Source organism: Capricornis sumatraensis, chromosome X (genome assembly GCF_032405125.1).
Source record: "Capricornis sumatraensis isolate serow.1 chromosome X, serow.2, whole genome shotgun sequence".
Lineage (NCBI taxonomy): Eukaryota > Metazoa > Chordata > Mammalia > Artiodactyla > Bovidae > Capricornis > Capricornis sumatraensis.
This window is the reverse complement of record NC_091092.1, coordinates 79508594-79521073: the sequence shown is the minus strand read 5'-3', so window position 1 is coordinate 79521073 and position 12480 is coordinate 79508594. Positions and strand designations below refer to the sequence as shown.

General features: G+C 38.3%; 1 protein-coding gene across 3 annotated transcripts in view; it reads left to right on the top strand.

Moving 5' to 3' along the window:
• IGBP1 (immunoglobulin binding protein 1) overlaps nucleotides 1–12480 on the top strand; it is a 45991-nt gene that overhangs the window by 8014 nt on the left and 25497 nt on the right. The window contains exons 3-5 of one of the 3 annotated variants that reach the window (XM_068962640.1): nucleotides 1677–1872; nucleotides 3816–3895; nucleotides 4633–4740. In XM_068962640.1, coding sequence (XP_068818741.1) covers nucleotides 1677–1872; nucleotides 3816–3895; nucleotides 4633–4740 — 384 coding nt within the window. Of the gene's footprint in view, nucleotides 1–1676; nucleotides 1873–3815; nucleotides 3896–4632; nucleotides 4746–12480 lie in introns of all 3 variants that reach the window. The other 2 variants (XM_068962639.1, XM_068962641.1) reach the window with 2 other exon arrangements.

Sequence of the window (12480 nt, the reverse complement as noted above, 5' to 3'; positions counted from 1 at the left end):
CTGTGACATTTATTTGTAATGTTGCATAAAGTACCCACTTGTTAATTAAAAGGAATAGAAGAGCCTAAAAGTTTTTATAATAAAGAATGTTTCCAGAGCAGTGGTTCTTGACTTTTTGTGGGTCATGGACCTCCTTTAACGTCTTCTCAGCAAAAAAAAAAAGAAAAGCGTATAAATAGAGTTCTATACAAAATTGGAGGGAGTTCAAAGACACCCTTCCTCCCCAAATTCTGTCCATTGAAGTCAAGTTAAGAATTCCAGATTTGAGTGAACACTTGCAGAGAAGCATCTGATCCCGGAGGTCTGGAGTGGAGTTCTAGACATAGGTATTTCAAGATACTTCTCTTGGAAACTGTGGAGTTTTTCCTTTATTCCTCTTTCCCTCAAGCCCTTACATCCAATAAATCAACAAATACTGCTTTATATTTTAATTACATCTGGATCTTACCACCTCCCTATTTCAAGTCACTCTCAACCTGGATTATGGCAGTACCCTCTTAAATTGATTTTCCTGCTTCCACCCTTGCCTCCCAGCCTCTCACAGTCCAGTCAGAGTAGTCGGTTAAAAAAGTTTTCACATCATGTATTCTATTTTAAAGCTTCCAGTGACTTTCTCTTATTCAAAACATTTTGACATGTGATATTTCATGTCTTATTAGCCTATTGGGTTCTATATGGCCCTGGCTATCTCTCTGACCTCATTTCCTATCATCTTCCATGCCAACCACACTGGCCTCCTTGCTATTCCTCAAACATGTCAGGGCAGCACTCTCCCACCCAAGGACCTTCATATTTGCTTTTCCCCCTTAGAACACTCTTCCAGATCCTGTCATGGCTTCTGTACTTATTTCCTTGAAGTCTTTGCTCAAGTGTCACCTCTTTAGAGAAGTCTCTCCTGAACACCCCTACTTTCACACCATTATTCTATCCAGTTTACCTTGCCTTTTTTTTTTTTTGGCTTGTTCAGAGGACTTATCACCACCTGACATCTATTTCTTTTTGACTGCTCACACTAGAATGAAAGCCTCAGGAGAGCAAGGACTCTTTTGTAAGTACTGTTGTGGCTCAAGCACTGAGAACAGTGCATGTCACATAATAAGTACTCAGTAAATAGTTGTCCAGTGAGTGATAGATGACATACTAGAATGCATCTTGGAAAAGGCAGGCAGGGTGGATATGAGTCTTTAAATTATACAGGATGAGTCAGAAGAGCTGGAAACATTTTGCCCAGAAGAAAAGAAGAGATGACCATTTTTTAGGAATTCCTGCATCAATGGCAGGTAAATAAAAATTCTATGATTATTTGAAGCTATAATTCCCAAATGGACATTGTATGATACTAAGCACCTGACCTAATAAAGGTTGATGTCATAAAATTACTAAAGTACTCCCATCTCGAAAGATGATGGGAAGAGTTGCTCAGATCAGGTTTCCTCTATATTTCTCTGGCTTTAGAATGTATTTCTCCACCTCTACTGATCCCTTCCTCGCCTTGTAGTCTTGTGAGAATGGCCTTGATGGCAAATTCTGAGGTATAAAATCATTATTTTTGCCAAAGTGAAAATCATCATCCTTACTACCTGATCATTTGCAAAGGTAAAATCATATTTTGGCCTTCTTTTCAAGGAGCACTTCTTTATTTTTAAGTTCATGGGAAATACTTTTCTGTGGAACAGATACAAGCAGAAGAAGGAGGTGGAGCATAGGTTGTCTGCACTGAAATCTGCTGTGGAAAGTGGTCAAGCAGATGATGAGCATGTTCGTGAATATTACCTCCTTCACCTTCGAAGGTGGATTGGTATCAGCTTAGAAGAGATTGAGAGCATTGACCAGGAGATAAAGATCTTGAGAGAAAAAGACTCTGCAAAAGAGGTAAGCCTGGTCACTGCCTAAACAGCTCAAAAAGCTACTGTCAGAGATTTGAATCTTCTACAGGAGAGTAATCAAATTAAAATCCTTTCATGTTTCCATAAAATCACTGTTTTTATTAACCTTAGTGGAGGAAGGCTGAAGGTTCTCTAGGATAGCTTTCTCTCTAGTTTATAGTAGTGTTCCCTAGTGCTTTCTGACTGTAACACAGTTCTAGTCTTCTGTAATTTTGTGACATGCCAGGAGAGGGGGAGTCTTCTCTGAAGTGAAAACTGCTTTTGGCTGTGAGCAGTCATGACTGTGGGGGCTTCCCAGGTGGCGCTAATGGTAAAGAACCTGCCTGCCAGTGCAGGAGCCATAAGAGATGCAGGTTTGACCTGTGGGTCAGGAAGATCCTCTGGAGGAGGGCATGGCAACTCACTCCTGTATTCTTGCCTGGAGAATCCCATGGACAGAGGAGCCTGGCAGGCCAGAGTCCATAAAGTCAGAAAGAGTCAGAAATGACTGAAGCAACTTAGCACACACGCAATCATGACTGCTGAAGGAAGGCATAGGGAGGTGTGCCTTGAAAATCTGTGCTTGACTGTAATAAACAGGAAGAGGGATAGGATGGGAATGAAGAAGAAAAGTGGGACTGGAGAAGAGAGAGAAAAAACTTAAAAAGAAGATAAAAGACATGAAATATGTTTTGTTTGGGGGAGAAATCAAAAGTTAACCTTACACAGTGATATACTGACACCATAGGTCACCCAAGTATGAAACACAGCAAGGACCTCTATGCACAAAATGTTAGGCATAATGGTAAAGAAAACTTGGTATAATACCACTTTGGCTGTACCTGAAGACCATAACTATGTTTTGGAGCTGATTTTTCAAAATGCTGGGCTCTGTGTTGGGGTTTCATACATAGCAGAGCAGCTGCCTCACTGTGATCTATTGAAAGTCAGCCCTCAACACAAGGGTTTGTTTAAAAAAAAAAAAAAGAGGGAAGAATTATAGAAAAGAAAAAAAAAAATATCTGGCTCTGCTACCGGTTACTTTTTGGTTCAGGGTATAACATGAATTGAGTTGTATTAATCAACTAGCTGCAGCCATTTAAGTCCTCAGAGAACTCTTGCTAATTTGATTTGTACTAATTAGCCCAGGAGCTTTTGCCTCAGGGTAACATCAACCTAGTTCCTTATGTTAAGGGATCAAAGAACGAACAATTAATATTCTAAAGCTTTAAGGCCCCTTGACTATATCTAGATGAATGGGTTTCAAACCCATTACTATGAGGCTGGACTATTCTGGATCCTCCTGTCTCCTTCTTTGTTTTTTGTTTTTATTCTCTCTCATTTGGTATTGGGATTGGCTATGTAAGTGATGTTACAAAGTGAACATTTTTTCTTAGACCATAGTTCGTTTTGGTATGCCCCTGAACAGCCAAGATTCCTTGAAACATTTCTGTACACCTGTATATGAAAGATACTAACCCATTCTTCCTCCCCCTCTTGCATATAGGAACATCCACTTCTAAAACACCCTAGGGAGCTCTTGACATTTAATAGCATAATTACATTGGACAGGGTTTTAGCAGAAAGGTCTTAATAATTCAGCTTTAGCCCTGAAAGCCAGGCTGAGGAAAGAGGCTTCAAATTCAGCTCAAGAGGTTTAGGTGGAACATGGAAGAAAGCTTTGGAATCTGCCTCTTTGGAGGGGAGAGTTTTAAAGTCAAGTAATTTTTCACTAGTGAAATGATTCCTGGAAGAGCTTTCTCTTCCTCCCTTTGCAGCATGATACTTGGGCCATCTCAGGAGAGCTAACCAACCTCCACCATTGGTATTCTGCTAATATATCTTAGAGTCTGATAAACAGGGTTTTTCAAGCACCTAAAGACTTAAGAACCTGCATAGTGGGGTGGGCACAATGACAAATACACTTATGATAATTAATTTCCTTTTTAGGCATCAACTTCGCAGTCATCTCGTCAGGACAGGCCTCCAATGAAACCATTTGTTCTCACTCGGAACATGGCCCAAGCCAAGTAGGTAGTATTAAAAAGTGGGTTGCCTTTGCAAGCCCCCTATTTTTATGGTTTATTTACAGTGCATGAGTAACAGAATGGGCATTGTTAAATAAAGGTCATGGCTTCACCTGGGGAAACTGTTCTTCCATCAAAGGAATATTATCTCTTCCAATACTTTCTCTGTAGCTCTCATCATCAGACATTTCCCTTACAAACTTGAGCTTAAAACCAGGCTCAAAAGGAAGCCAACAAAAATAAATAATTAATGAATTAAATACAGAAAGAAGGAAAAAAGAATCTAAAGAAGAATTGTAGCCCTTAAAGTTGTTTCCCATTGTTTCCTTCAGCTGCAGTTCTCAAATGGTCATGTTTGCCTATCTAGGTTTTAATTCTGAGATTAAAGATGAACCTCTTCCATAAGGTTGCAGAAGAATCTCCTTCCTCTGTGTATCTTTTAGACCCACCAAGAATAAATACTCCTTCCATTATATCATCATTCTGTGGGGCATTAGCCTCTGAGATTGCTTATTGGGAGATAAGTCTGGGCCTTTATCTTCTTGTGAAAGCTCTTGCCTTTAATTCTCCTCCCTGGATGTCTCTCTTCACTGTCCTCACAGGAATTTACACAACTCCTCAGAGGATAGCTGGATAAGGGAACAAGGAGGAAACAGATACAAGCTTTACCACTAAACAGAAGAGGCTTATTAATAGTGCCATTTATGTTTACTTTTCTAAATGTAGTGTGATTCTTACAGAGTATTTGGAGCTGGTTATCCAAGTCTGGCATCCATGACAGTGAATGACTGGTATGAACAGCATCGGAAATTTGGAGCATTACCAGATCAGGGAATAGCCAAGACAACGTCAGGTATGAAGGGGTGGGAGGCAAGTAGTTATACTACTACACTACTGGTCCCTAACTCTCTAGCAGTTAAATTCAGACCACGTATCATTGCCCTTTAGAGCAAAAGAAATCTGGACAAAGATTCTGAGTAACAGATTCTAGTGAGTATTTTATTTCATTTATTATTAAAGTAAATAGCATGTGATTCTGGGAAGATGGAGGCAGTGAAGCAGCATAGTTTTTTAATTTTTCCATATATCATGGCATAAAAACAGACTGAACAGATAGAGAGCAAAGCCAAAAATCCACAGTTAGCAGTTCTGCTTCTGGTAACAGCAGAGTAGGTTGTTATCAGGCCAACCCCTCCTATAGATAACAGTTACAGACTGAGCAGAATATAACAAAACAGCTATCTGGAGGCCCTGAGAGTGACCAAAAGGAGACACAGACGGCAGGGCAGTCACCAATGAGAAGGTAATGGTACTTGGATCTTCTTGTGGGTAAGAACTTTAGCTTACTGTGTTCTTTGAGCTCACCTTGGTAATTAGATCATACTAGGTACTTGCAGGTGTCTTTGGGAGGGAAAGGTAGAGTTGGTAGTCATTAGATGGAAGCAGTATGATATAGCAGAAAAAGCATGGTCAGATCTGGAGTAACCAATGACTCCTACCACTTAATAGGACAATCATAGCCCCTCTGAGCCTATTTTCCATATCTCATGTATTATCTCACTTTATATTCTTAACAACCCCATGAAGCAAACATTCTTATTCCCATTTTAGAATGAGGAAATGGTATCTGAGAAGTGACCCAAAGTAAACATAGCTAGAAAGTGGCCAAGCTAGAATTTTAATACAGGCCCTAAAATTCTCAGTTCTAATGCCGTTTCCACTATAGCACAGAGAAAAGTGCTCATTTGAAAGGGTTTTCTGTGTTTTTATAGCTTTTCATCCATGGGCAGGCTGCAGTTGCTGTAATATGGAGATAAATAAAACTTGGATAGAAACCTGCAGTCTTATAGTTTGAGGAATGAGAGAACAGATTCAGGATGATTATAGCCTCTGAAAACTGAGGAGATATCCCAGGAGAGAAACCACTGAGGAGGAGCCCTAATTCTCTATGTAAACCCTTCCCAAATCTCTGGCAGACTGCTAAGCTATGCATGCATAGGATTGATTCCAAGCACCCTCAGTAAGTCTAAAATAATGAATGGATAATCCAGCTTTACCCAATGCAGAGAAAGAGAACTTGGAATTTTCATTCTAGAGAAATTTAGTGAGAAATAGCTAAACAAAAAATCAGTACTTTTTACAGAATTCGGAATCTCTAACATATCATTCAGAAAGTTTTGGATTCAATTCTAAACTACTATATGGAAAAAGAAAATGTGACTTATGCTCAAGAGGAAAAGCAGTCAGTGGAGACCAACCCCAAGGTGATTCTGATGTCGAAATCAGCAGACAAGGACTTTAAAGCAGCTTATTTCTATGCTCAAGGGCATAGGGGAAAATATGCTTGTAATGAATGAAAAGGTAATAAATCTCAAAGAAGTAGAAACTATACACCAAAGATTCCAGAACTGAAAAATATAATGTCTGAAGTTTAAAAATTAAAACAGACTCATAGATACAGAGGGGGAAATGGGTGGTTGCCATGGGAGAGGGAGGTTGCAGAGGTGAAATGGGTGAAGGGGATTAAGAGCTATAAACCTCACATGTGCACACACATAGAGAAAAGATTGCAGAGACTGCCCCTTGCATGATCTTGGGCCATTTTTGCTTATGCCAGTCTGTCCAGGCAACTTCTACACAACACCAGTCTGAGCGTGCCTCTCACTTGGCAGCAAATTTCTATGGTCTTCATTACCTACTGGAGGGAAACCAAGGTCATATAGATTTTTCCTATGTTACCTTCAGTAGTTTTATATTTTACATTTATGTCTATGATCCATTTTAAGTTAAATCTTGTGATAGGTGTAAGGTCTATGTCTTAGCTAAGACTCTGTAAATAATTTTGTCATACAGATGGACTTACCAACTCCATAATCTTATAGTCTAAAAGGTCAAACTTACCCTACGGGATAAGAGAGATGTTTAATTAATTTTCTTTTTTTCTCATTGCAGAAAAGGGCATTCTTCCTTGTATAAAATTTGGAAACTAGAGATAGTAAAAAAAAAAAATTCACAAATAATCTACAATCAGATAATTAATCTTAAAAAAAGAAGAGCTACAAACCTCTAATTATAAAATAAATAAGCCACAGGGATGTAATATACAGAATAAGGAATGTGGTCAATAATATCATAACTTTGTGGGGACAGATGGTTACCAGACTTATGGTGATCATTTTATAATATATGCAAATGTCAAACCACTATAATGCACCTGAAACTAACATATTGTATGTCAACTATATTTCAGTTTTTTAAAATTTGAATAAGCGTAATAGCAAATTCTGGATAGGGAAAGGGCAACCCACTCCAGTATTCTTGCCTGGGAAATCCCATGGACAGTAGAGTCTGATGGGCTACTGTCCATTGGGTTGAAAAAGATTCAGATAGGACTAAGCAACTAAACAACAATAGCATATTGGCAATGACAGAAGAAACGGTTAAATTGAAGATAGATCAATAAAAATTAGCCAATCTGAAAATCAAAAGATTAGGAAAAAACAAAGAGTCTCAATGACTTGTGGAAAAATGTAAAAAGGTTTACCATGTATACATTTGGAATACCACTAAGAGAGGAGAAAGAGAGATAAGGGGACATAAAAAAATTTTTGAAGAAATAATGGCTGAAATTTTCCCCAAATCTGTGAAAGACAAATTGAGAGATTCAGAAATTTCAGTAAGCCCCAAGCAAGCACGTTGAATACAATGCAAACCACACATAGGCATGTTGTAGTCAGACTGCTGAAACAAAAGTAAAATTTTGAAAGCAGTCAGAGATAAAGTACATATTACAACTTGTCACCTTCCCATTTGGAACAGTGGGTCCCAGAACTACTGCCTCAATTAAACACCTCAATTTAAAAATGAGCAAAAGACCTTAACAGGCACCTCACCAAAGAAGATTATACAGATGGCAAATAAGCATATGAAAAGATGCTCAACATCGTATGCCATTTGTTGTTCAGTCGCTAAGTCATGTCTGACTGTGACCCATGAACTGCAGCACACCAGGCTTCCCTGTCCTTCACTATCTCCCAGAGTTTGTTCAAACTCACGTCCATTGAGACGGTGATGCCATCCAACCATCTCATCCTCTTTCACCCACTTTTTCTGCCCTCAATCTTTCCCAGCGAGTCAGCTCTTCACATCAGATGGCAAGAGTTTTGGAGCTTCAGCTTCAGCATAGTCCTTCCAGTGAATATTCAGGGTTGATTTCTTTTAGGATTGACTGGTATGCTCTCCTTGCTGTCCAAAGGACTCTCAAGAGTCTTCTCCAGCACCACAATTCAAAAGCATCACTTGGCACTCAGCCTTTTTTTATAGTCCAACTCTCACATCTGTACAAGACTACTGGAAAAACCATAGCTTTGACTATATGGACCTTTGTCAGCCAAGTGATGTCTCTGCTTTTTAATATGCTGTCTAGGTTTGACATAGCTTTTTTTCCAGAAAAGCATCTTTTAATTTCATGGCTGCAGTCATCATCCACAGTGATTTTGGAGCCCCCAAAAATAAACTCTGCCACTCTTCCCATTTTTTTCCCATCTATTTGCCATGAAGTAATGGGACCAGATGCCATGATCTTAGTTTTTTGAATGTTGAGTTTTAAGCCAGCTTTTTCACTCTCCTCTTTCACCCTCGTCAACAGTTCCTCTTTGGTTTCTGCCATTCGAGTGGTATCATCTGCATATCTGAGGTTGCTGATATTTCTCCTGGCAGTCTTGATTCCAGCTTATGATTCATCCAGCTCTGCATTTTGCGTGATGTACTCTGCATATAAGTTAAATAAGCAGGGTGACAGTATAAAGCCTTGACATACTCCTTTCCCAGTTTGAACCAGTCCATTGTTCCATATCCAGTTCTAACTGTTGCTTCTTGACCTGCATACAGGTTTCTCAGAAGGCAGGTAAAGTGGTTTGATATTCCCATCTCTAGAATTTTCCATAGTTTGTTGTGATCCACACAGTCAAAGGCTTTTGCATAGTCAATGAAGCAGAAGTAGGTGTTTTTCTGGAATTCTCTTCCTTTTTCTGTGATCTAACAGATGTTGGCAATTTGACCTCTGGTTCCTCTGCCTTTTCTAAATCCAGCTTGTACATCTAGAAGCTCTTGGTTCACATACTGTTGAAGCCAAGCTTGAAGAATTTTGAGCATTACCTTATAAGCATGTGAAATGAGCGCAATTGTGTGGTAGTTTGAACATTCTTTGGCATTGTCCTTCTTTGGGACTGAAATGAAAACTGACTTTTTCCAGTCCTGTGGCCATTGTTGAGTTTTCCAAATTTACTGACATATTGAGTATAGCACTTTAAGAGCATAATCTTTTAGGATTTGAAATAACTCACCTGGAATTCCATCACCTCCACTAACTTTGTAGTAATGCTTTCAAAGGCTCACTTGACTTCACACTCCAGAGTGTCTGGCTCTAGGTGAGTGACCACACCATTGTGGTATCTGGATCATTAAGACCTTTTTTGTATAGTTCTTTGTATTCTTGCCACCTCTTCTGAATCTCTTCTGCTTCTGTTAGGTACTTGCCATTTCTGTCCTTTATCATGCTCATTTTTGCATGAAATGTTCCCCTGGTATCTCTGGTTTTCTTGAAGAGATCTCTAGTCTTTCCCATTCTAGTGTTTTCTTCTATTTCTTTGCACTGTTTACTTAAGAAGGCTTTCCTCTGTCTCCTTGCTATTCTTTGGAACTCTGCATTCAGTTGGGTCTGTCTTTCCCTTTCTCCTTTGCCTTTTGCTTCTTTTCTCAGCTATTTGTAAGACCTTCTCAGGCAACCAGTTTGCCTTCTTGCATTTCTTTTTCTTTGGGATAATTTTGGTCACCACCTCCTGTGCAATGTTACAAATCTCTGTCCATGGTTCTTCAGATACTCTATCAGATATAATCCCTTGAATCTATTTGTTACTCCCACTGTATAATCATAAGGAATTTGATTTAGGTCATACCTGAATGGCCTAGTGGTTTTCCCTACTTTCTTCAATTTAAGTCTGAATTTTGGAATAAGGAGCTCATGATCTGAGCCACAGTTGGTTCCAGGTCTTGTTTTTGCTCACTGTGTAGAGCATCTCCCCATATCCAAGGACAAAGGAGAAGCCACAAGGAGATAGTAGGAGGGGCACAATCATGTTAAAATCATATGTCATTAGGATATTGCACATTAAAGCAACAATAACCCCACTACACCCCTAAAAGAATGGCCAAAATCCAGAACACTGACAACACCAAATGCTGGCATGGATAATGGAGTGACAGGAACTTCATTGCTGATGGGAATGTAAAGTGGTACAGACACTTTGGAAGACAGTTTGTCAGAAACATTCTCCTATCCTGCAATCCAGCAATCATGCTCCTTTTTACCCAGATGGGTTGAAAAGTTATTAATTGGTCCACACAAAAATTTCACACAAGTGTTTATAGCAGCTTTATTTATAATTGCCAAAAATTGGAAGTAACCAAGATGGCTTCAGTAGGCAAATGGATAGGCTGTGATATATACAAACAATGGAATAATACTCATTGCTAAAAAGAAATGAACTATCAAGACCTAAAAAGACATGGAGGAATCTTAAATGCATATTACTAAGTGAAAGAAGCTAATCTGAAAAGTCTACATACTGTATGATTCCAGCTGTATGACATTCTAGAAAAGGCAAAACTTATGGAGACAGTAAAAGGATTAGTGGTTGACAGGGATTAAAAGAAAGCAGGGATGAATAGGCAGAACACAGGATTTTTAAGGCAGAGAAACTATTCAGAATGATACCGTAATGGTAAATACATGCCATTATACATTTGCCCAAAACCATAGATTATACAACACGAAGAGTGAACCCTAATGTATACTATGGACTTTGCATGATAATGATGCATCATTGTGGGTTCATTGATTATAACAAATGTACCACTGTGATGCTTGATAGTCTGGGGAGGCTGTGCCTGTGTGGGACAGGGTACACAGCCACTGTGTACTTTGCATTCAGTTTTACTGTGTACTTAAACTGCTTTATTCTTTTTCTTAATATATATATTTTATTGAAATATAGTTAACTTATGTTTTTCAGGTACATAGCAAGGTGATTTAGTTATACATGCACACATACATTATTTTTGAAATTATTTTCCATCATGTGAAAAGTGAAAGTAACTTAGTTGTGTCCAACTCTTTGTGACCCCATGGACTGTAACCCACCAGACTCCTCTGTCCATGGCAAGAGTATTAGAGAGGGTTGCCATTTCCTTCTCCAGGGGGTCTTCCTGACCCAGGGATTGAACCTGGGTCTTCTGCATTGCAGGCAGATTCTTTACCATTTGAGCCACCAGGAACCATATTGACTATAGTTCCCTGTGCTATGCAGTAAACCTTTGTTGCGTGTTTCATATCTATTTTTTTAAATAGAAATCTAGCATTCTATTCATGCTAAGTCAAACAAGTGGAATCAAAATGTCATAATTTTTTTAATTAGGCAAAAATTCATAAGTTTTATAAAATGTATATATTTTACATATTTATATATGTATACAAAAGCTTTTCTACTAGATAAACACTTGAGAAAGAACATCAAAAAGATGGAGAAATTGGAAAACATAAACTAAATGAAATGGGAGCAATATTTCATATTCAGTGAAATAGAAAAAGTAAAACTAGATAAAAGTAAAAGATCATCATATAGTTCAGTTGTTTTTAAGCATGACTACTCATTAGAAACATATCTGGAGCTCTGGAGAAAAAAAGCAATACCTGGGCATTTGTATTTTTCAAAAAATATTCAAGATAATTCTGATATGCATTGCATGGCTTTTAAAAAGTGATTACAGGTTTTTCCATTAAATTGTAGTTGTGGTGATACAGAGTTCTGTTTTTCTGTTGACCAATCATGATACAATGGTATTAAGTGAGTAATAGTTAAATAATCACAATAGTAAAAGATATTTATCAGTTTTCACATCAGTAGCCAGACCAAAAAATAAAAGGTAATTACAATTGCACACCATAATGGGAACATGATTAACTTAACTATATAAAATAATTACGTAGAATTTGAGGGGGTCAAGCCAAGGGATGTGGCAAGTGGAAGTGTGTACATGCACATGTTTTCATCCACCCACCCAGTCTATGTCTTTTGGTTGGTGCATTTAATCCATTTACATTTAAAGGTAATTATTGATATATATGATCCTATTACCATTTTCTTAAGTGTTTTGGGTTTATTTTCTGTAGATCTTTTCCTTCTCTTGTGTGTCCTGCCTAGAGAAGTTCCTTTAGCATTTGTTGTCAAGCTGGTTTGGTGGTGTTGAATTACCTTTAACTTTCGCTTATCTGGAAATCTTTTGATTTCTCCATCAAATCTGAAGGAGAGTCTTGCTGGGTAGAGTATTCTTGGTTGTAGGTTCTTCCTTTTGATCACTTTAAATATATTGTGCATTCCCTTATGACTTGTAGAGTTTCTATTGAGAAATCAGCTGATAGCCTGATGGGAGTTCCCTTCTATGTTGTTTGTCATTTTTCCCTTGTTGCCTTTAATATTTTATCTTTGTCTCTAATTTTTGTCGGTTTGATTACTATGTGTCTCGGTGTG